Source organism: Esox lucius, chromosome 3, assembly GCF_011004845.1.
Source record: "Esox lucius isolate fEsoLuc1 chromosome 3, fEsoLuc1.pri, whole genome shotgun sequence".
Lineage (NCBI taxonomy): Eukaryota > Metazoa > Chordata > Actinopteri > Esociformes > Esocidae > Esox > Esox lucius.
In genome coordinates this window covers 6,383,676-6,408,344 of record NC_047571.1, presented here as the reverse complement: position 1 = coordinate 6,408,344, position 24,669 = coordinate 6,383,676, and the positions used below count along the sequence as shown (strand labels likewise).

Sequence of the window (24,669 nt, the reverse complement as noted above, 5' to 3'; positions counted from 1 at the left end):
AGTCCACTGTTTACGGAATATTGTATTATCCGTGTGGTATTCCCAACTACCTGTACAGGCTGTAGTGGCCATTGACGTTTTGATGAACTGGCGGCGCGCTTCTGCTGCATTAGCGTTTTTCCTTAGAGGGTGTTGTCGGCGTGCCCCCTTTGCCTCATCGTCTTACCTGTCTCTTTCTCCACAGCCCCAAGCGGTGCACGGAAAAGCGAAACCGGGAGCATGAAAACAAATACATAGAGGAACTCGCCGAGTTGATCTTTGCGAACATCAACGACATTGACAACTTCAATGTCAAGCCTGACAAATGTGCAATCTTGAAAGAAACTGTGAAGCAGATTCGTCAAATCAAAGAGCAGGGTAAGGCCTTCCTTCTTTTATCTGATGTTCTCTGTTTTTGTTTTGTCCTTGAAGAATTGAACTTCGTTGTAAGCGCATGTTTAATTCTCTCACCAGTCACTTACATTCTCAAAAGTGCCCCCTTAGTGTATATATAAAGAATTTTTTTTTTCCTGTCCAATAGGTGAAAATCCGGTTCTATAACTTTTCAAATGGCCATTGATGACTTAATGAGATGAGTGTGCTTGACAGGCGTTAAGGGTGGAGCCGTCAGTTTTGTGTTGTCCCAGTATTGGTACACAACATTCAGTTCGTCACACAAGGTAATGGCTAGTACACCAGTTGAATGTTGTGCCAGGAATACAACAAACGTGACGTTTCTGGTGCTCCCTGAGGAGAAGGTTGGGAAACCGATCGAATGTGCTGAAGGTGCATGTGGCCTGTATTGTTTGTTTGCCTCTCTGGGAAGACGGCAATTTCCATCCTCTTCTTGTCTTCTCAAAGGCCAGTCTGTCTCTACGGCTGCCTGCCTGGCTTTGTCTAGGAGGGTAGACTGCAGCAGATCAAATGAGTCAGTCAGATGAGACACATTTTATGATGACGATGAAGAAGCAGTCTGTGATTCAGTCATTGCATTATGTAATGATGAGCAATGTGAAGTAGGACTTCTAGAGTGGCAGAGAGAGAGCACTAGCCTGGTTGGTGCTAATGTTTGGCAGGGAGACAGGACTTGTTTGGCAGGGAGAGAGGACTAGTTTGGTTGGTGCTAATCTTTGTCAGGGAGACAGGACTAGTTTGGCTGGTGCTAATGTTTGTCAGGGAGACAGGACTAGTTTGGCTGGTGCTAATGTTTGTCAGGGAGACAGGACTAGTTTGGCTGGTGCTAATGTTTGTCAGGGAGACCGGACTAGTTTGGCTGGTGCTAATGTTTGTCAGGGAGACAGGACTAGTTTGGCTGGTGCTAATGTTTGTCAGGGAGACAGGACTAGTTTGGCTGGTGCTAATGTTTGTCAGGGAGACTGGACTAGTTTGGTTGGTGTTAGTGTATGGCAGGGAGACTGGACTAGTTTGGTTGGTGTTAGTGTATGGCAGGGAGACTGGACTAGTTTGGTTGGTGTTAGTGTATGGCAGGGAGACCCATACAGTAGAACTGGATGCTGTCAAGACCGAAAGATCAACAATATTGATTGAATTTGCCTTTTTAATCTACAGTGTAAGATATTGATTTGGAGCTGGCTGCCAGCTGTCCACCATTATCTAGGTCACATAATTGCATACTATTTTCCTAGCAGGAATTTTGCCGTATTCTTATGGCTATTTGAATTTCCTTTTTGTTGAAAGCTTAACAACTGTTTAAATAAAAAGAGCTCTCCAGTTTAGTATGGAACAGTAGACCGGGCCCAAATGGCACCCATCTCCCTGTATAGTTAATGAAGTACCCTTGGAGCCTTGGTCAAACATGGTGCATTATCTAGGGAATAAGGTGCCCTTTGGGACAACAAGCGTGGATATGACGCTCAGCAGCGCACTCCGATGTCTAAGTCTACGCCATTCTCCCGAGTGAATCGGCTGCATTGGGGTTTACTGTTCAAAGCTCGTAGCTCATTTGAAATAATGTTGCTAAATGCCGGTGGTAATAAGTCGGGCCCATACAGAGTTTTGCTATAACCAGTGCCTCTGTGAAATGAGTCAGCAACCACAATTCCCCTCCCGGATTGAGTCTTGTTGCCAGATATTGTTCAGTCGGTTAGAGTTGTATGTGGAGTTAGTCATATATGTCATGTCACCTTTCCACACAACATGTAGCAATGTCAGCTGCAGCGGAGAAGCTATTGCAGTGGGACTACTGCCACTGACATGAGTACATGTTAAGTTGTGAAACAGCCTAACACTTTCTCTCCCCTCATCCTCCATCTCTCTCTCTCCACCGCTACCTCCCTGTTCTCCAACCATGCAGAGAAAACAACTTCATCCACCGCAGAGGAGGTACAGAGAGCAGACGTCTCGTCAACAGGCCAGAGCGTTATTGACAAGGATGCTCTTGGACCGATGATGCTTGAGGTGAGCAGGAGCCTACACAACTCTGGCTTGCTTTGCATTATGGGATTAGTGAAGATACACTAATTGTCTGCAGTTTCATTTGCATCCAAGTCAAACTGCTGTTCCATCATTTCTGTTTGCAATATTATTACGTTGGGCTACTTTCAGTATTTATTTAAACGAACAACCTACTAGTTGCCCAACCTAACTCTCTGTAGGTTGCTTGCTATTCTTGGTGCTGCAGATAGGCTACCAACAGTGCCGGCTGTTGCCATTTGGAGGCCCTAAGCAACATTTTTTTTGCGGCCCCGTCTCGTCTATTCTCCCTAGCAGTCAGATGCCCCCTCGTGGTCATGTGCCCTAAGGGACTGCTTATGTTGCTTATGCCTGGCTACCAACCTGTCACTTCTAAGAAAGTCAAGGGTTTTGGCATACATTGTGATATTAATATAGTGTATTAAAATGTAAGAAACGTATCTATTTGGACTCCAAATTCCTTGTGGAAAAAAGAACTTTGAGAGAGGAGGTCAGAATTGGACAGGTTTCTTAACCCCCCCCCATTATTCTGCTGAATCAGCACACCTGGCTCCAGGATTTAATTAAATGTATTTGCCTATGTGAGAAGTGGCCACACAATTCTATAACTGTGAATTGTGATATTTCCCTATACATTAATAGGATTCATTCATTTGTCAATTCAACATATTTCTATAACCGCATATAACATAAATATATGCATTCCCAACTTAGAAATGTGTTGACATCCAATTTTTAACCAACCTGGCATTTCTCGTTTTTGTTTTACACTTAGGTCTGTAGCATATTCATTTGTACAAGGACTGATTATGTCTGGTTAGGATCACTTGAAAGAGGCCAGTACTGGCATTCCCCTGACTGGTGTCAATAACCGTTGCGTCTTTGTTCCGGGTGGCAGTGGAGGTGCCCATTTTTTAGCTGTCGTTCTGAAAACCATGGGACGTATGTACATTTCACACGGCCACTTGGCTTGTTTGTTTCAGCGTTCATAAGAAAATCCCAAATGTCCATGCGGCAGCCTCCTCACAGGCTAATGTTCCTCTCTATGTTTGCCAGTCAAAGTTTTACTACCTTTACTTTGGCCTGTTTATTAACGGCAGTAGTGAATACACGTACTACATGCGCATGTGTGCTATCTGGCTTGAAACATTGTCATCATGTCGAGTCATGTTGTCAGCAGCGGTAGAGGTAGAATAATTAGAGAGCAACGGCGTTCCCAAATTACATAATAAGCTTTGGACTTCATTAGCAACCAAAGTTTACAGATAAACAAAAAGGGGGGGGGGGGGAATGCCCCACTTTGCCCTCCACTCATAACAGTGAAAAAACCTTTTGATCAGTAACTGTAATATTATTACTAATATGTGTATAATATGTCGTTATATTAGTAGTTACAACGTTTCATGACATTAACCCCCTGCACCGCTTGTTAGTAGATTATTTTTCAACCATGAACAACGTGTTTGCAGTCATTTAGATTTATTTCAGACTGGTTACATGAGCAAATAATGTTCCATACTTAAGGACACAGGCAGATTTTCATTACCTCATTTGGCTTTAGGATTCAAACCAGTGATATTTTCTGTCTCCCTTAGTCTACCTGTCCACCGATCCACTTTAAATAGTCCTGGTCTGACAAAAGGCAGACGGGGTGTCTATCTAAGTTGTGGGAAAGTGATCATTGGCGAGTGGCTGCCACTGTTATTCTCCAGCTCCCGGTCTAATCAGTGGTGTCAGCATGTATTTATACTCCCTCTGCCCCGTTACGTCACAGCATTCAGACTGCGCATGTGTCCCAAACGGCAGCCTCACGCACCACTTTGGACCGCAGCTTGGCCCCCGGTCAAAAGGAGTGCACTATGTAGGGAATAGGGTGCCATTTGAGCAGACTTTGAGGCATTCAGACACAGTGGACTAAATATAACCACTGTGACCGGTTGTCCGCACTGTTTGAAGTGGTGCAGGCTGGGAGCCGGCACGATTCACAGCCGGGGCGTCTGGTGTGGTGAAGAAGGTAGGACAGTGCTGAGCTGACAGAAAATATTCACGCCTGTCTCAAATGACAACCCTTTCCCTTTTATTTATTTATGTGTTTATATATATATTATACACAAGTGAATGGGTAACTGTGTCCAAATGTATATTCAAGGGAATGGGTAACTGTGTCCAAATGTATATTCAAGGGAATGGGTAACTGTGTCCAAACATTTGACTGGTACTACATAGGGAATAGGGTGCCACTTCAGGGACATTATCTCAGGACCAGTGTGAGGCTGCCAGCCAAAAGAGGTCCTGACTAACAGTAACCAACCATGGGCCATAAAGCAAATTCAGAGAAGCCTCTCAGGAACTGCCAAAAGAACAGGCGATTTACGGAAATCGTAGCTTTTAGGACAGAGTTTCCTTTCAAACCAGAGTTTCCCTGTCTATGATGAGTGTAAACTGTTTTTATGGCTCACAAAATAGCTGCAGTTGCACCACAGTATCCCTTTTTGAATCCTTTCACTGTTTCGAGTGTCGTTTGAAACCCTGTGATTATCCCATTTGTCATTGCAGTTACCTAGGACCAAACTCTGTTAATATGACACAATTGTTGCCGGGCCAGAACGAGAGAATACTGCTTTGTGCATACACACTTAAAGCTCATGAAATGAGGTTAATGGCCTACCGTCTAGTACACACACACACACACACGCACGCGCCTTGATGAGACTTTCTTTCCTCCAAGCTATTCAGCTCACAGAGGATGATGAAGCTGGGGAAGAAGAACTGGGGCATCTAGACGAAGAAATGTGAAAGTTATCATCGCTGCACAGTGTTCTCGCTCTGCGTCCCTCTGCTGGGCAGTAAAGCATTGTTCTATATTCCATCCATCTCTTATTGCTTCCAAGCGCCAGTCTAGTATAATTGAAACAACCCAGGGGCTCTGGTCAAAAGGAGTGTGCTATCAAAGGTACGGTTTGGAACAACCACCCACTGTTAGCCAGGCTTCCTTTTTCCTACATTATAGATCTGATTGGTCCTGCGGAAGTTTAGAGCTCAGAGTTCTGAGTCCTTGCAACTCACTTTTTTGCAGCCCTGCCAAATTGACTGTCATTTTGTGTGTCACTTACCATGCCCTTTTCCTGGTAGTGGATGTACTGTAGAAGTAAATGGCTTGTTTGCAGAGCTTGGCCATGATGTTTCACTTTCTTGGGGGTCGTTTCCTATCCTAACGTTGGCTTGGTAATGAAACCGGATTCTGTCCTGGCACTTAAATGTGGAACCAGCTTCCTCTGGAGTTCAGGACAGCAGAGTCTGCCCGTTTTCCGAAAACCTATAGTACCTTTTCATAACTGTACCTAAAATGGTTCCACTGTCGCCATCCATGTTGTCTTTCGTAAAGTTTATTATTTGTGTGGTGTTATTATTTTTCCACCACTGACTTTTGCCGATAGCTAATTTGTTGTTTAGAATGTCCTCACTACTGAGCTGTAGTTGTTTCACCTAGATCTCTTGTAAATGTAAAGTTGCTCTGGAAAACAGTGTCTGTTAAATGACTAAAATGGCAATAAATGATTCTCTCTTCAGACCATTGAGACCTAGTCCCAGGAGGAATGGCTTTGCTGCTTCCCAAATTACACACTATTAAGTGCACTGCTGCCTACAGCCTGTAGGGCTGCAATAAGACTGACCAATCGTTGTTCACCTCAAATGGAATACTATTTTGGATGTAGTCGTTATCTTCAGTTTGGGGTCAGGTTTAGGGTAAAAGTTACAATAGGGATTAGGGTTAGGGGAAATATCAATTTGAATGGCTAATGGTTGGGATCCCAACAAGTAAAGGTATGTGTGGGAGGGGACCAGTGAAGTGTTCTTCTGCTAATAACCCACGTCTCCTGTTACCTTTGACCTCCAGGCCCTGGATGGCTTCTTCTTTGTGGTTAACATGGAGGGGAATATTGTGTTTGTCTCGGAGAACGTGACACAGTACCTGCGCTACAACCAGGAGGAGCTGATGAACACCAGCGTCTACAGCGTCCTTCATGTCGGAGACCACGCTGAGTTCATCAAGAACCTGTTGCCCAAGAGCCTGGGTGAGTAACACTAAAGTGGACCTCTCTGTCTTATCCATCTGTTCCATTTGTCTCTCCAGTCCCTGGTTGAGATGAGGAACCCCCTGATCTGCTGTTTACTGACCTATTCTAAGTCCTAAATATTGTTTGGGTGATTGGATATCTTTTAGATTATTTCTGACCTCAACTAAGTGAAATACTACCTATCAACCAGCAATTAATAAGTCTTTCTCCATTTAAATAATTATTTGGAATTCCTTTAGACGTGAGTTGGTTTTTTTGGGGGGGGGTTTGACCCTTGCTCGTTTCCCCATATTCCCCTTCAGTGAACAGCAGGGCTCCACGATCCAGTGAGAACCCCAACAGGAACAGCCACACGTTCAACTGCCGCATGCTGGTTAACCCCCACGGGCCCGGAGAGGGGGGCAAGCTGGAGCCCCCAGACCAGGAGGTGCAGCAGAAGTACGAGACCATGCAGTGTTTCGCCGTGTCAGAGCCGAAGTCCATCAGAGAGGAGGGAGAAGGTACACAAGTGCTAGTTTGAAAAATGAACCTTTTTTTTTAACAGGCAAACCACAGCTAGGGAAACCAGACAGAGGGTGGTTAAAGAGGTGAATACATGTGTTTGTTCCTTTATTATGAAGTAGCATGGTTAGCAGTTGCCCTTCCTATTACGGGTTAATGCTGCAGTCTTGGAAGGAGCTCCTCTGCCGTAGTCGGTTACTCTAAATCTTCAGATGTGGAACATGATTGCATTTATGTTACAGACGTTACATGCGTACTTCAGTAGAACTTAACTATTAGACTGATCAATTATGGAATTTCTCAATTTTGGATGCTTTTTATTATGATTACCACAATAGTAAATGTTGTGGTCCAAGCCATATTGGAGCACTGAAGTCCCAGCCTCATTCCCTGACTGAAACCACAGACCTGGGTCATATTTATTAGCTCAACTGAAAAACAACTGTTTTTTATTTGGAAACGCTCCGGTAACTTCCTCCTGTTTTAGTTGGTTTTTACACCCATTCCCAGTCAATACGACCGTGTGCGGTTCTGTAAGGAGGTGGTCGTGGTTCATCTCCATCTCTCCAGTGTGCTGGCCTCCTTAAGGTTTCTGTCATCCGTCAGGCTCCTCCTCAGAGAGGAGCGCAGGGCGTCTAATTAGTGCCTGCTACTTCCTCGTTTCCCCGGAGCTCCAAGGGAAATATTGCCGTTCTAATTTTAGTAACGCTATCCGTCCTCCGCCGATTCCCAGATATTCAGCCAGATTTTCCTCTTGACATTGAAACCACACCAGAGCTGCAAATGGAGTGATGGCACTTGGCTAGTGAAAACATGTTGATGAGGAGCTAGGCCGGTGGCTGTGAGGGCTGAGGCACGGTGTGAACTGAACATGGCCACGTTTCAACCCACCTGCTCCAGCACAGGGAGGTCGCGGTGATGAACTATGGCTATGTCTGGTTAAAGCTTGTGTTGCTGTACTCTCCTCGTCTAGATTTCCAGTCGTGTCTGATCTGTGTGGCGCGAAGGGTTCCTGTCAAAGAGAGACCCGTGCTGTCAACATACGAGAGCTTTACAACCAGGCAGGATCTCCAAGGTGTGTTACTACTTCAGTACAGGACCACTGTGATACTGTTACTCTACACTTAAGCAGAGCAACGAAACCAAACATAAATGTTTTGATATATTAGAAATGACTTCATTGGTATTTCATTAGCATTCAAGTACAGTACCAGTTCTTCAATGCTAATGAAAGTGAATGGATATGTGATCAAACTTTTTACTGGAACTGTGTATTACAGAAATGTCAAATCATCTGACCGGATATTTCAAACTAATTATTTAATATATTTAAAAGGCAATTAAACACTCATATTAAATCTATTTAACAATTTCCCTCATTTAGAAGTATATTTGGGTTTAATTCATCCTTGGCTGCTCCGCTCTTAGAATACTGCTAAGAAAAATGCTACATTGTTCACATTCAATAGAATCCCGATGTGGACTCCTACTGATTAGCCTATGAATGGCACTCTGGGCCTTGCATCTTTTGGGTTGAGGCCAGGTGATGGTCAAGCACTCCGGGGAAACTAACCATTGCCATCGTAGGTAAAATCACCTCTCTGGACACAAGTCTGCTGAGAGCCTCCATGAAGCCCGGCTGGGAGGACTTGGTCAGGAGGTGCATTCAGAGGTTCCACCTTCAGAACGATGGGGAGATTTCCTTCGCCAAGAAGCACCAGCAAGAAGGTGAAATGTCTCACTGGAGCATGGCCTTTATTTGTCAGTAGAGTCATAGTAGGCAGAGCCTTTTAGATTTTTAATCCTGTTGACCGGGGTGTTGGGGGGGGGGGGGGGTCTTAGATCAGCATGTTTGTTGGTGGGTTTAGACCTTCAAATTCCAAAGCGTTTGTCATTACATTTTACATTCGTCATCTACCAAATGCTCCTATCCAGAGCAACGTTTATCATTCATCTTAAGCCAGCTAAGTGGGACAACCACACAACTCTGTAGTAGTATATACGTTTTAATCGATGAAGTAGCAAAGTCACTGCTGGAAGGAAGAGCAGGAAAATGTGCAAGCTTTAGTTCACCAACCCTCTCTCTCTCTTTTCTACTCCGTCCCTGCAGTCTTGAGAGTGGGCCATGCGTTCAGCCCTCTGTATCGGTTCTCCCTGTCCGATGGTACCATTGTGTCGGCCCACACCAAGAGCAAGCTGGTGCGCTCTCCTGCCACCAACGAACCCCAGTTCTACATGTCCCTCCACATCCTCCAGCGGTAAGTCCCCTTGACCCCCACCTTGACTCCACCCGACGCTCAGACATTCAACCGTTATGGATCCTCAGTTCATCCGTTGCCATGGTTAATGAAGTGCCTCTTAAACGCAGATGGGAGGCAGGCCCAAATGGCACCCAGTTCCAGGCCCAAATGGCACCCAGTTTATAGCACACAACATTCATCCAGAGCCCTATCCGGTAACCTACAGAGTAGTGCACTAAGAAGGGAACAGGGTAATATTTGGGAGGAGATCCCAGCGCTTTACACGTTTTACCCAGAAGGCCCGTGGAGCAGTGCTGCACCGGAGCAGGAAACAATGGCAGGACTGTTGTTCAGAATGAGTGGATCCGCCACAAACGTGGCTCTTTTTTCAGACTTTATTTTTTTTCTTGTCCACTTCTCAAGTCATAATGTTTCTTCAGTGGCCCGCACAACGACGCCTTTGTAATTTTTGCAACTGTCTGGAGCCGCTGAATTTCGCTCGATGCATGCCACATTAGGGCTGCGGTGTACAGAACCGCCAGCATTCAGATTTATCACTAAGAATCTCCCTACAGAAGATTAACTGTACTCTCGGGAAAAGAGAAAATTGACAACGATTGTCGTTGCGCTGCCGAGTGTGTCTGCTTTCCAAATGGCACCCTAAATGTTTTATTGTGCACTACTTTTGACCAAGGGTTAAGTCGGCAGTAGCAGACACTGGGAATGTGTTGCCAATTGGGACGGGTTCTCTGTTTTTAATGGCCATCCCTAACATTATGTGTGTGTATGTATTTGTGTGTCATTTTGTCCTCTTCCAGGGAGCAGACTATGTGTGGGATGAACCCAACCGTTTCTGCCCAGGGACAGGGGAAGCCAATGAACACCATGTCCTCTCTGACTCCTCCCAGTGTGGGCGGGCCGTCCCCAGGGCCAATGGGCCAGGGCCTGGGCCAGGACACAACGGTCAGCAGCAACACCAACGTGGCCACAATAGGGAGCCTTCAGGGTGGACGATACGGATGCCAGGGGACAATGAACCGTGCCCCCACCCCTCAGGGCGGCAGCTATGCACTCAAGATGGGGATGAACAGCCCGTCGCAGGGCAGCCCCAGTGTCCCCTCTCAGGCCGGTGGCGGTTCAATGTTGTCCCCCCGCCACCGCCAGAGCCCCAACGTGGTTATCAGCCCTCGCGTTCCTCCTCTGGGGCCGTTCTCCCCGACGGGCAGCCTGCACTCTCCGCCTGGGGTATGCAGCAGCACAGGGTTGGGGAACAGCCACAGTGGCTTCACGGCTAACAGCTCCCTCAGCGCACTTCAGGCACTCAGCGAATGCCAAGGGGTCTCCCAGCAGGGCCGGTCTTCAGGGTCACCTGACATTAAGCCCGGGAACCTGCTGAGTCCCGCTGGTGGTGGTGGTGCCGGCAGCAGCAGTAGTAAAAACTCCAACCTGAACTCCAGCCAGCTGGCGAACCTCCGAAGCAGCATGTCAGAGAGGGAGATGGAGATGTTCGGCGCATACGGGAAGCAGTCTCAGCTGGAAGGGGAGGGGGAGGACGCGGGTGAGAGGAGGGGGTCCAAAGACGGCACCCCGGAGCCCTTGGGAGGAGAGCTGGCGGAGGCCCAGAGCAGGCTGCTCACCAGCAAGGGCCCCACCAAGCTCATGCAGTTGCTCACCAACAAGTCTGAGCATGTGGATCCCTGCTCGCCCCACGGGGTCCCCTCAGGAGGGGACCACAACTGCAAGGACTCTGGGCCGGGGGGCCAAAACAACCACTCCACCTCGCTGAAGGAGAAACACAAGATCCTCCACAGGCTCCTGCAGAACAGCACGTCCCCGGTGGAGCTAGCCAAGATTACGGCCGAAGCCACGGGGAAGGAAGTGGGTCAGGGGGAGCCGGACCAGATGGGATCAGACAACATGGCCGCCAATGCGGCAGAGATGGCCATCAAGCAGGAATCCATCAGCCCCAAGAGGAAGGACAATGCTCTGCTGCGATACCTGCTAGACAAAGACGACAACACCATGCAGGAGAAAGGCATCAAGATGGAACCGGGAACTGAGATGACGCTGGCCAATGTGAAGACAGAGACCCACGACCCGGGATACAACATGGCCGACCAGGTTAGTAGAGAAACAATGTAAATGATCATGATGCACTGACTGCATATGAAATGGAGCCTGGTCAAAAGCAGTGCACTCTTTAGGAAATAACATCTCCGTTGTAACCATCGTGTCTGTGTAGCCCTAGCAATACAATGGGAATCAGTGCCCTGCCAGGCATTTCATATGTTGTGAGGATTTGTTTTGGGAGACCCCTTTGCCACTGCGCTCACATATTGTAAAATGAAATGATAACTGCATGAAATCCATGGACTAGTCCTGAGCACTGGCTGGCTAGTGAGGGTTGAAAATATCTGGCAGCACTTTAAAGGACCCTGTTAGCTGACCGACCCGGCATCTTAGTCTTAAAACATCCCTGGCAGGCATTGAGGGCTCTGAAAGGCAGGACATTGCCAGGGATAACTAAAGGAGGAGAACCAGTCATGTTTGGTGCTGGCTGGCTGAGACGCATCTGTGGACTGCTCCTCTGGCATCCTCCTGTCTGAACAGCAGCCGGAAGGCCTGGGGTACTACAGCCGAACAGCAAGCATTTGGACAGCCAGCTCTCTGTCTGTGTGTCTGTATGTGTGTGAGCATGAGGAGCAGAACCAGGTTTTAAAAAGCCTGTGTGTTAAGGGATGAGAGATGAACAGATGATGAAGCAGCTAGCAGGCCCACTGTAGGAGGATGAGGGAACGTCTTCAGCCTTTAATTAACCTGTTAATAAACCGCTAGGCTATGCATGTCCTTTAAAAAGATTACATTCAGAATACTTTGGTGGTTTTACCAGTATTATAATTTTTTTATATATACATTTCCTAAGTACATTCAACACATTTACAGTTAGCTTTTAGCCTAGCCACCACATTAACCTCTAGGGAGTCTTCCCTGTCTCTGTTAGCCATTAGCCCCCACTTCTGCCCAGGGCTGGTAAAGAACTGACACAAATGGGTCCTGCAGAAGAGGCTGTGCACGCAAGGCATTTCGTTATGAGCCGACTTGGGCTCAGGCCCGGCAGTGAAAGAGAGATTGTCTGGTGATGCCCTGATACTCCTACCTATCAGAGGATGCGCTAGAGCCATTTCCGTCACACATTTAAAAATGGTGGAGACTCCTCTCTAGGACCTGTAGAATGCCATTACCAGTAGAATGCAAGTGTACACTTAGTTTGATAATCAGGACACATCAGGAGGTGGAACAGTAAGGAAGCGACAACAGGTCATCCTGGGAGGACAGCTGAACGGAGCGGTGATCGGAACCAAGGGAAAGAAGCCTTACATCATACATGACCTCATTATTGCAGCTGGCTATTTATATCCCTGGCTTGCCTCTATGAAAGGGCCAGGCCAGGAAGATTCCATTCCCATCTATAGGCCCCCATCCTTTATTCTGTGCCCCCCTGAGAAAGAGCTAATGTTAAATAGAAGAGGCAGTCATTATTGTTTGAGAAAGCATCTCAAATAAATGGACGTTCACTTGAATGGGTAAGTGTGTCCGAACTTTTGTCCGGTATTGTATAACACGACATATCTGCGTCTCTGTCTTCATGGATGCTCATGCAGTCTAGCGAGCTGGAAGACATCCTGGATGATCTCCAGTGTAGCCAACAGCAACAGCTCTTCTCAAGCCAGCAGCAGCAGCAGCAGCAGCAGCAGCAGTCCAGGCCCATGTCCCTGCCTGCCAACGTAGACAAGCAGTCCATCATCAACGACATCCTGCAGATGACTGAAAATAACAGTAGCCCGACAGGGACCAACACCCAGCAGAAGGCCTTCCCTGGCATGGGCCCAGGACGTGAGTTTAACACCACACCTCAGCTCGTACCCATCCCTCTTAAATTAGGATGACCAGATGTCCCGTTTTTCCCAGGACAGTCCCGTATTTATGTCAGTTTTCTGGTGTCCCGACTTATTTAGAAAATTAATCATGTTTTGTCCCATTTTTTTCACTTGGTCCTGTTTTTTGATTGGCCCACGACAACTGCCCATTCGAATGTGACAGGTTGTCGTGATTTGCCACACGTATCAGTCTTAAAGTTCCTTATTTTTTACAGACTATGATCCAATCACGTTTTAGTTCTCGTTTTAGTTCTCCCAACTCACTAACAACCATCCATGAAGGCAGTGTTATTTGTTCAAGTACATTTCATTAAAGTGCACAGCTTTCTATGAGATTAGCACATGTGAAAAGTACAACAGGCCACCGGACTCCACCCCCTCGAATCAAATTAGTGAAAGTGAGTAGGCATAATTCTGTTACATTATTACAGTTGCTGCTGTGCACCTGAAATGTAGGCTGTGTTAATATTTCAGAGCATAATGTGTTCTTATCTGGAGTGCAAACAATATTTTGTTGAGGTTTCAATACAAATAATTAATTTGTCATGTATATAATATTTTGTAATAGTCCAGTTTAGCTTTTACAGTTCATCTTTGCCAGTGAAACGCATTGTGGTGTTCTGAGTGAAACGCTCTTCTGTTGCTTCAGTCCAATTCACAGACTGTATTTGTCTATTTGATAATACACTTTGGTTTGTTCTAGCCAGTTCAGTTTGGTGAGATTGTGGTGCAACCGTTTTGTTCTCTTACTCTCCCAGACTTCAACGGCCCCAGGATGGGTCAGCCGGGCCGAGGGCCACCAATCCGCAATCTGTCCCTTGATCAGTCCAATATGGCGCCTCACGGTTCTCCCCGGCCCTCGTTCCCTGCTCCCAGGAACAACAGCTCCTACGCTGTCATGCAGCAACAGGCCATGATGGGAAACCACGGGATGCTTCAGAACCCGGCCAACCTGGGCAACGCAGGTGACTTGGGTGCTATCTTCTAATGGGCTCTACTATGTCTGTTGTTCTGAATCACGTCTGTCTCAAATGACAAACTACTTTCTATCTACTGCACTACTTTTTTGACGAGCCCAAATGCGCTGATTTCAGAGCATTAACAAGATCTTCGCTTACGATTTTTCCTCTCCCTGTCCTAGGCATGCCCCGGGCTAGCATGCAGCAGGCTTGGGGCCCCCAGGGGCCGATGGGACCGGCTCTGCAGCAGAGAATGGGGCCCGACGGTCGCATGGTGCCCAACGTCTCTGCCGGAGTCCCCATGAGACCCAGCAACCAGCAGCCCGGACCCAGACAGATGGTCCCCATTCAGGGTATGGGAAATGGTGAGTTCATCTGCCTCCATTATCACACAGACTAACGCATGCACACACCTGTCCACTGTCTCAATACCTGCCTGAAGCCATATGATGTCACTGAAGTTATTCTGAATCCCGTCCAAGCAGAGATGGAGATGGCTGCTCCTCCCTACCCGGGACAGCAGGCCCCACCTAATCAGACTGCCCCTTGGCCCGATCGCATGATACCTGTGGACCACGGGCCTTACGGCAACCAGAACCGGTACGCTGATTCACAAAGAACTGACCTCAAGCCCCTCTGCCGTCTGACACACTAAAACCTGTTCCCCTGAAAGTAGCACACTGTTTGACGTATAGGGCTCTAAATAGTGAGTAGGGTGCTGTTGGGGTTGCAGGAACTATCCCTGTCTGAACCTACCCCTCTAGGAGTTCACTCAGGAAAGAGCCAAGAGCACCGACGTGTCGGAACATGTTTTCTGTATGCTCGGCGAGTCAGTCAGCGGCTGTTAACAGTTTTATGGTTTGCCTGGGGACTGTTTGGTTTGACACTCTGTCTTCTGCTGCCTTAGCCCCACGACCTTCATGCTGATTCAAGGCATTTCGCGTTCACCCTCTCAACACCCACATTTTATTTTTCTCTACTGATTCTGTCGATGTCAGCATTATTGTAACAATGTTCGCTGCTCTGGATTGGGCTGTCTTTCGGCTAAATGATGGGTATTGATTTTTGTTATTTTGTTCCCCGCAGACCGGTATATTGTAACCCCCAGGAAGAGGCTATGTGCCCCCCCTCCGGGCCGGGCGGGGAGGGGCCGTCGGACGGCGATGCTCTGCTCAGCCAGCTCTACTCTGTGCTGAAGGACTTTGATGGCCTGGAGGAGATTGACCGCGCCCTGGGCATCCCCACACTGGTCAGCCAGGTAATCTCCATTAGCCGCTCTAATCTTCCCCATCCACAGAGACGTAAAAGAGGGCTCATCCGCTATCTTTGCAACGCACGCTTCATGGTAAAAGCCCTCAACGACTCTTGGACAGGGGTGCCCTTTATCCCTCTCTATGGGACGGGCTGACAAGCCCATAGCTGGCTGTCAGCCGGGCTAAGCTAAATTCTCCTTTTAGAGGGCATTACTGGAGAGTAGCTTGCTTCCTGTTTCTTTAAGGTATATGGGGAAGTCTGTTGTGGTTTCTTTTGAATCGAGACATCAGGGAATTCTTGAATCAGCGTAGCTAGCATAGCTAGCGAAACATCACTCATTAACTGAAAGAAGACGAGCAGAACCAATCTTCTCTCCTTGTTCGGGTCTGTCCGTCTCCACAGGGCCACCCGGTGGAACAGGAGCAGTACCCCGGTCAGGAGTCACCCATGATGAAGCCACCCATGTACGGCCAACACTACCCGCCAGCTGGTGCCGTGGCGCAGGGCAACTACCTCGGCCAGCAGGACACCAGCTTCCACGGTATACCCAGTCAGATGGGTCAGCGGATGAGCTACTCTGTGCTCCGGCTCCCCACCCGGCCGGGGCAACGACCTGGAGGCCCAACACCCGCCCCGCCCAATAGCCTGAGGTTGCAGCTTCAACACAGGCTCCAGTCTCAGCTGGTAAGTCATCCCCAGAGCCGAATCAACGAGACTGTTCATTTTTATTTTATTGAGCTGGAAAAGGTTTTTGAAATACTTATTTTAGTTGAAGTATTCGAAAAACCGACCCTTTCAGTCAAATTCTGACCCAACACCCCTGTCCTCACAATCAATCTAGGGCATGAGAGAGTCTCCCGACCTGAAAAACAATAGTTGAAATTGTTGTTTGGAATGGGGCTGGGCCTTTCTCAGTTTTCTGACTGCCACCTGCAGGATAGTTTGAGAAATGGATTTGTAATTCTGTGACAATGGTTACCAATGTGCTGTTTTAGAAATGTCTTTTGACTTCACCATTTAATTTGTATAATATAAGATTAAGGGCTATGTAATGAACCTATCTAGAGGGGCAAACTACTCTTCAAACAATAAGAGTTGTTTTTAGTTGAGCTGGAGAAATGTCACCTCCCATTCATAGACCTGTCTATGACGCAATCCGTTTTAACCATGTTTTGAGGCAACAGTCTAGTAACAATACAGTTGTTTTACAACGTTGTCAGCAATTTTATATCGCTGGTGTGGTACAATGGTTGCACTAAACTCAAGGCATTAACTTGCTAAAATATTTTTATCTCCAAGAGTTGATTGGTATACAATGTTTTAAAAAAATACGGTCCTCCTTTGTGGGTTGTGTTTTACCTACTTGTGAAATTCTTGTTTCTACAGCAGAATCGTCAGCCAATGATAAATCAGATGGGTGTGGCTAACATGAACCTACCTCTCAGACCAAGTTTACCCAACCAGGTTAGGCCGAACCGCATCATGATTCTAACACAACAGCTGCATGTTTACAAGCACATCCCAAACGGCACCTTCTTCCTTACAATGCGCCACATTTCACAGCTCTCTATTCCCTGTAGAATGGACGGTCTCTGGTCAAAAGTAGGGCACCGTGTGAACGATAGGGTCCGAACTGCTAAAGCCTCTGTCTTGTTCCCCGTCTGTCGTTATGTTCAGGGAACCCTTAATGCTCAGATGCTGGCCCAGAGACAGAGGGAGTACCTGAGTAACCACCTGCGCCAGCGCCAGCAGCACGTCCACCAGAGAGCCATGCTGATGCGAGCCCAGGGCCTCAACATCCCCCCCAACATGGCCGTGGCGGCGGGGTCCTCGCAGTCCCCCGGAATGCCCCCCGGCTCCATGGGAAGCAACCCCCGGATCCTCCAGGCAAACCCCCAGCAGTTCCCCTACCCGGCCAGCTACGGTACTGGGCTTACGTCCCCGCCGCCCTCTACCAGCCCCTTCTCCCCGCTGTCCCCTGGTCTCCCCGGGGCTCAGCAGCTCCTCTCCCCTTTCCACTCCTCCCCGACCCCACACGGCTCCTCCCAGATGAGTCTGGCTAACCAGCAAGGGATGATGGGAAACGTAGGCGGCCAGTTTGGAGCCGTAATGAGTCCACACATGCAGCAGCAGCAGCACAGTGCCTTCCAGTTTCCCAGCTCAGGTATAATAATGTAGTACCACCCCTGCCCCTGTCCGGTCGCCTCACTGTGTGTGCTGCCGTCTCAGACGCCATGGAGCCTCATGCGGCTGGCTGGCTTCCCGTCACAGCTTTTGGTGTCGTTCGGTCTGATAACCGCTCTGATCATATGTGGGTTCAATTCGGTGTCTGCATGACTGTGCGCCGGTGTTTCGTTTCTCATCCGTTTGTCCGTTTTGTCGCGTTTTAGCCTTTCCTCTGCCGAGACGGCCAACAACCTATTACGCGTGTTACTGGGATGACTAATCTCGTTATCAAATTTCAGATGGCTTTGTGTTAGTTGGTCAATGTACAGCAATGTTTTTGGTGGTGGCTTGGCTGTAACATTTTTACCTGGTCCCTTCCCTCCCTGTTTTCCCATCAAATTGCATATACTTTGATTTGTTCTTCTGGTATTTCTGTTTCTCCATAAATGAATATGCCTGCAGCAGTCAAACTCAGACACTTATCTTTGGCCTGGTTTCCCCATCCGTTAGTGCTGTCTTGCCACCTTCATTGCTGTCAATGTCAAGCCAAACATGGTGTGGCAAGGAGTTGGGTCGATGGCACGAACGGACTGCCACGCAGGCTTTCACACGTTCACCGTGAATGGAATGTGTTTTGGTGTCATTTGATGTAACCCACTATATGTTTAAAAATGTATGTCTCCTCGCCGGTCAGGTCTGAACCAGCAGCAGCAGGACGCTGGCTTCACAGGAGCCACCACCCCCCAGAGCCCACTCATGTCACCCCGCATGAGCCACGCGCAGAGCCCCATGATGCAGCAACAGGCCCAGGCCAACTCTTCCTACCAGCCACCCTCAGAGATCAATGGCTGGCCTCAGGGCAACATGTCAGGGACCGGGTGAGCGACTTAGACGTTGAATGTTCACAAACAACCGGTTCAGTGGTAATCTGTAGGCGACGCCTCCAATGGCCCAGCCCTTATCTCTGCTAAGACCTTTTAATTTAGTTACGGCTGTTATGATCGTTGGTCTTTCTCGTGGGTGTATGTTAGTTGATGTAATATATTTAAAAAGATTATACGAAAGGAATATACTTTAAAAAATCTCCTGGGCATGTAATTTTTCACTTGACTGTAAAGTTGTCTTTTTTGTACAGATTAGGACATATGGATAGTGAAATTCCAACTTCAACCACATCCACACAAAATCACACAAACAGTTTAACTTTAAAACCATAAAAGTTCAATGTAATTATGTAATCTCATTCCCAGGTCTGGTGCAGCCAGGCATCAGGATTGTCCTTCCTAGCATACAAGCACACCACCAGAAATCAGCACCTGGATAGCCATTGGCTCAATTAGCAAACTTAAACAACTTATCTTCCACTACACCCTCCCCCATATGTCTTGTATACTGCATTATATTTCCCCTCTGTCTGTTGGATTTACTTTTAAAAACATTGACATTTCAAAATGTTTTTGATACAGTTCGGTACAGTTAAGTGTGCTTAAATGCACTCGGTAACAGCAACTTAGCATCTTATTGGGATAGCTTCCTTGACCAGTGAGATGCACATTTACTGAATTTGTAAGGGGTTAGCTAGTCTTCTCAGTGAGGCCATTAGCTTGCTAGTTCAGATGTGTAATTTGGTAATTAAGTAGTTGGAAAGCAGGTTGTTTTTCTTTCTCTGCCCTAAGTCAGTGGGAAAATGTTTGAGTACACACTGCCAGTCCTGCCTTTAATTGGAGACCTGCCTTTCAATATTGTTACTTGCTAAAATGAAATTATGACAAAAACGTTAATCATTGAAGTCCCACCAACAAGGCACACTAGGGAACGAGGTTACCATTTTATGCTGCCTTAACAAATGCAGTATGTGGAAAATGTTAGTATTCCTCTACCATTTCCATCACACACAAAATCTAAAATGTAATCAGTTGTAACAAAACAGGTGCAAATGACTAGACAATCATAAGAGTGACTTGGGAGGGTCCTTAACTTAAGAGATTAAACTTGATCTGGTTTGGTCTTAACCATATAGGTGTGCTATAACCTATCATGCCAAGATAAAAATAAATCTGAGTGACATCATACTGCTGACTGGTGGATCATGTACAAATGGAAGAAATTCCAGACCACTGGCTATCTACATAGGAATGTTTGTCCAACCAAATCCAGCCCAAGTATTGTCTAAAAGATGCTCATAGATGTTTTTAAAAACCCCAGGGTGACATTGAGGAAAGCCTCTTCCCACAATCAATGTCAACGGTCAGAAAGAAACTGCTGAAAATAAGCTTACATGGGAGGTCAGGAAAAAATCATATAAAATAAAGAATATCAAGACCTGACTGTTTTCCAGACAACACTTGGATAAAGACCAAAACTGCTAGAACAAGACCGATAAGTCAGAAGGTTGACTTGTTTGGCCTCAATGCCAGGTGGCATGTTTGGTGAAAATGTCACACTGTCTTTGAACAGAGGACATTCCTACCTAGTGCAAAGCGTGGAGGCAATAACATTAGGGTTTGTGGCTACTTTGCAGCCCCAAGGCCTGGCCAACTTACAATCATCAAGTCAACCATGAAATCCTTATTGTACCAAATAATTCCGAAGGAGAATGTGAGGCCATCTGTCAAAAAGATGAAGCAGAACCAAACATGGATCTTGCAACAGGACAGTGGTCCAAAACACACAAGCAGAGCTACAACAGAATGGCTCCAAAAAAAGTAATCCAGGGTTATGGAAGGGCAGTGACCGATAAAGAGAGAACGGCTACGTGAAGTTATTTTTGCCAAAGGGTGCAACATCAGCTATTGAAGCTAAGGGTGTACTTTCTTTTTAATGAAATTGCATTTTTGCTGAATAATAAATGATTCAACATATAATCTTTCAGTGTCATTTGGATAATTACATTCTTACTTTGACATTATAGAATATTTAATCTGTATCAATCACAAAAAGCAATGCAATCCATTTCAATCACACTTTGTAATGCCAAACCCAAGGGGGATGAATACTTACACAATCAACCGTATTTAATCCTTCTGTAATAAAATTTGAAACCTAGTATGTCCTTTTTTATGTTCCACTTCAGCCTGTTCGCGCCGCAGTCTCAGCCTCAGCAGTATGCATCCCAACAGTCTAGCGGTGGAATGTACAATGGCAACGCCGCCAACCTGAACATGAACTTGCAGGGTGTCCCGATGGCCTCCAATGCCAACGGTAGCATGAGCAACATCAACCAAATGTCAGCAGGCCAGATGACCATGACCTCTGTGCCTACAGGGAATGTGTCATCCATTGGCCCTGAACAGGTGAGTTGCATGCTCTGCTTTTGAAATAGGATGTGTAGCAGTAAGCTGTTATATATGCAGTTATACATTTTAGTGGGCATTGATAGTATATCAACGTCTATTTTTTTCCGATTTGTCAACTAAAATGGATTCCATGTGAGGTTAAAGAGTTGAGTGGGAAACAAGACCAAGCACCCTTATTTTAATAAATTCTCACAAATCACTTGTCCGGGTTATTTCAAGGTTATCCTGGTTATAAATGGCATGGGAAAAAATTCTGGTTCTGTCAAACCCTAGAACAATCTAGCACAATTTTCTTTTTCAGAACTATTGCTGACCCTGGTCTGCTGTTGGACTACACAGTACAGTCAACACCCAATGAAAACACTGGCATCCATCCAATCAGTAGGTTCTACCTGGGTCTTTGAGGAGTGAGATGATTGGACAAACAAAGAACAACTCTCTGAACCGACCAACCGCATTCACCTTAGTGTGACTTAGGTCCTCCCAACAGATGCGTACCCTAACTTAATACTCGTCATGTAGACACAATGCAGATGCAAAACGGATCGTGTCAGCAGACGTCTGATCAGATGAATGTATTCATTTCAGCAGTTAAAACCCTAAATATGGATCCCCACAAAAATCACTCATTACTTTTTCTCCTGGTCTTTTCTTAACAATATTTTCTTCTGGTTTGTGAGAGCGTGTGTGTTTGTGTATATACTGTACATGTGCGTGGGTGTTAGACAAAATGACATCGCATCATTTAAAATAAATGTTGAGGTGATATATTATAAATGGCTTGAAGAGCATAAATTATAAAATGGTGTTGATTTTGAATGGTTAACTTGTAAAGCCTGACTATTGAAGTCACTTAAGAGGTTTATAAAATGTTTTGCAGGTATTTATAGTTTTTAATGTAGGAACGTTCTTTGTATAAAAAGGTTATGTTACTTTATTAAGGAGTGTCCCTTAAAATGGTACCTTATTGTGTTTATTTGATTGACATTTTAGGTCTTGTAGTTTCAGATGAAATGTTCAAGTGACTCCCCCTGCTGTGATATGTATGAAGGTGAATGTTCATAGGTTGTATATATTGCAGTATAATTAAAATGTCTGTTTTCTCACCAGCCTGGTGTTCCAAAAATCCACTGAAATGGGACTTTTCAGTCAAATCGTTTGTGTTGGATTAATTCGCAAACGGAATTGGGGTTTTACGGCCTACTGTTATTTTTTTAAATAACTCTCACAAAGGACTGTTTTGTAAGGTTTTCAAACTATTAACAAACCTCATCACAATAAATGGAATGACTACCTACAATAGGCATAGCTAAATACTTTAGGGTGCTCTCTGTGTTGACTTGGGGTGCTGCTCTATAGAAAAGAAGGAAGGTACAAAGTTTCAGTTCTATGTAATATTAACAGGCAATGTTTTTTTAAGGCCCTGTACTACTACGAATTGGTTTATAGTCTGTAAGCACATAGGTAATATCAACTCATAGAATTTTATAATTTTTTTTTGAAAGAAGAATGTGAAAATTCCAAATTGTCTACAAACGCTGAAATGAAGTTGTGCTCACATAATCAAGTGTTTATGAAAATGTGTGGCCAGAAAATATTTTGTAGGTTTGCACTGGTTATTATGATGTCTCTCTTATGACGCAAAGTATATTTCTTATTTTTATGATGGCCAATTTCTCCCGATTTGTTTTCATGACAAGGCATTTTTAAGGGTTGAGCAAACTGTCAATATAAGGATGCACTGATGCAAATTAAGTCACATTGGAAAAGTCTTTTTAATAGAACAGATGTACTGCTCTCTTTGCAAATCCAAAGAATTTAATACAACCTTTAAAATAAACTTAAGCCATGAAGTGTTACTGTGTTAACAGCCTTTTGTAAGGTATGCATTTTGGCAATCATGAGGAAGTTTTAGGGAAAGGGGTTGCATATATATATTCAAATAACTCTGGTTAAATTTAATACATTTTATCCGCTCTGATTCTGACTGATCACTACTTTTTTTTGTAAAAAATGTTTCTTAATTTATAGTTTGCTATTTTATCAATTGGTAAATATTACATGCAAGTACCTTAACATGCTAAAGACCTAGCATAATGCCTTAGATCTGTTTTTCTGTCTGGTGTTACTGTGAAGTTGACAGTTGTATTATATGTATAGTGAGATAATGCTGAAGAGTGCATCATCACTCAATGGTAGTGTCAGAAATGGCATCCTATTCACTCTAAGGCTATGGTCAAAAGTAGTGCACTATATAGGTAAAAGCCTGCCATTTCTTACACTGTCAGTGTACTTGTGCTTTAGTAAGACTACTATACCCCTGATTCATTCAGTTGGTAGATCCCCCCCCCCCATACATTATATTTGCGATCAGTTGTATTATAATTTGTACAGTTGTTTCATTTTGTCTATCTTTAAGATGAGTATGTTAACAATAAAATGGAAAATCAAAGCAATATTGTAAAACATAAGAGTTCGTGTAGAAAGCTTAGTGTTGCAGTTCAGAGATTTATTTTTCCAGGTGAGATGTTCATATTAAATATCTCTGGTCACCTGCATCAATGTTCAGCAAGGTTTTGAGCATTTTATGCAAAAAGTTTGATTTACACACCTTATGCAAGCTATTGAGTAATATTGATTTTTGCCAATGCTGCTTGCTAATTTATGATTTATGCCATTGTAAATAAATTATTTTTATTGTTATCTTGATTGAAGTTTAATTACTGATGATTTGGTCTACAATTCCTGTCCTATGAACTACAGTTGTCGGAGTGTTTGAAAAATGTAACAATAAGGCATTGAGCAAAGCTGCTGAAGTTGTGGTTCATTTTTATTAAATTAATGAATAGCCACACACTTTGAAATTCTACATGTATACAACATTGTCATTGCAACTTGTTTCAAAATTACATTAAAAGCGCTAGCTCATTTTGAAGATAACACAAGAATATATATACATGGTGCTAGTCATAAAATTAGAATATCATCAAAAAGCTGATTTATTTCAGTAATTCCATTAAAAAAGTGAAGCTTGTATATTCATTCATTACACACACTGACATTTCAAATGTTTATTTCTTTTAATTGTGATGATTATAACTGACAACTAATGAAAATCCCAAATTCAGTATCTCAGAAAATTTGAATATTACTTAAGACCAATACAAAAAAAAATATTTTTTGAAATGTTGGCCAACTGAAAAGTATGAACATGAAAAGTATGAGAATGTACAGCACTCAATACTTAGTTGGGGCTCCTTTTGCCTGAATTACTGCAGCAATGTGGCATGGCATGGAGTCGATCAGTCTGTGGCACTGCTCAGGTGTTATGAGAGCCAAGGTTACTCTGATAGTGGCCTTCAGCTCTTCTGCATTGTTGGGTCTGGCGTATCGCATCTTCCTCTTCACAATACCCCATAGAATTTCTAAAGGGTTAAGGTCAGGCGAGTTTGCTGGCCAATTAAGAACAGGAATACCATGGTCCTTAAACCAGGTTCTGGTAGCTTTGGCACTGTGTGCAGGTGCCAAGTCCTGTTGGAAATGAAATCTGCATCTCCATAAAGTTGGTCAGCAGCAGGAAGCATGAAGTGCTCTAAAACTTCCTGGTATACCAACAACAGTAGATGACATGGCACCCCAAACCATCACTGACTGTGGAAACTTTACACTGGACTTCAAGCAATGTGGATTCCGTGGAGTCTCTTCCTCCAGACTCTGGGACCTTGATTTCCAAAGGAAATGCAACATTTACTTTCATCAGAGAACATAACTCAGCAGCAGTCCAGTCCTTTTTGTCTTTAGCCCAGGCGAGATGCTTCTGACGC

The 24,669-nt window shown here is 45.2% G+C and overlaps 1 protein-coding gene across 4 annotated transcripts in view; it reads left to right on the top strand.

The window, feature by feature from the left end:
* Positions 1-23,554, top strand: part of LOC105018361 (nuclear receptor coactivator 2) — a 44,649-nt gene extending 21,095 nt beyond the window's left edge. For 2 of the 4 annotated variants that reach the window (XM_020045324.3, XM_020045325.3), the window contains exons 3-21: positions 185-357; positions 2,294-2,397; positions 6,311-6,488; positions 6,794-6,991; positions 7,966-8,067; positions 8,580-8,720; positions 9,103-9,250; positions 10,051-11,353; positions 12,895-13,126; positions 13,929-14,135; positions 14,312-14,494; positions 14,612-14,729; positions 15,216-15,387; positions 15,786-16,067; positions 16,770-16,847; positions 17,061-17,547; positions 18,244-18,427; positions 20,623-20,842; positions 21,147-23,554. In XM_020045324.3, coding sequence (XP_019900883.2) covers positions 185-357; positions 2,294-2,397; positions 6,311-6,488; positions 6,794-6,991; positions 7,966-8,067; positions 8,580-8,720; positions 9,103-9,250; positions 10,051-11,353; positions 12,895-13,126; positions 13,929-14,135; positions 14,312-14,494; positions 14,612-14,729; positions 15,216-15,387; positions 15,786-16,067; positions 16,770-16,847; positions 17,061-17,547; positions 18,244-18,427; positions 20,623-20,842; positions 21,147-21,158 — 4,522 coding nt within the window. In that variant the 3' untranslated portion in view covers positions 21,159-23,554. The remainder of the gene's footprint in view (positions 1-184; positions 358-2,293; positions 2,398-6,310; positions 6,489-6,793; positions 6,992-7,965; positions 8,068-8,579; positions 8,721-9,102; positions 9,251-10,050; positions 11,354-12,894; positions 13,127-13,928; positions 14,136-14,311; positions 14,495-14,611; positions 14,730-15,215; positions 15,388-15,785; positions 16,068-16,769; positions 16,848-17,060; positions 17,548-18,243; positions 18,428-20,622; positions 20,843-21,146) is intronic. The other 2 variants (XM_010883718.5, XM_020045326.3) reach the window with 2 other exon arrangements.
* Positions 23,555-24,669: the final 1,115 nt, after the last annotated feature.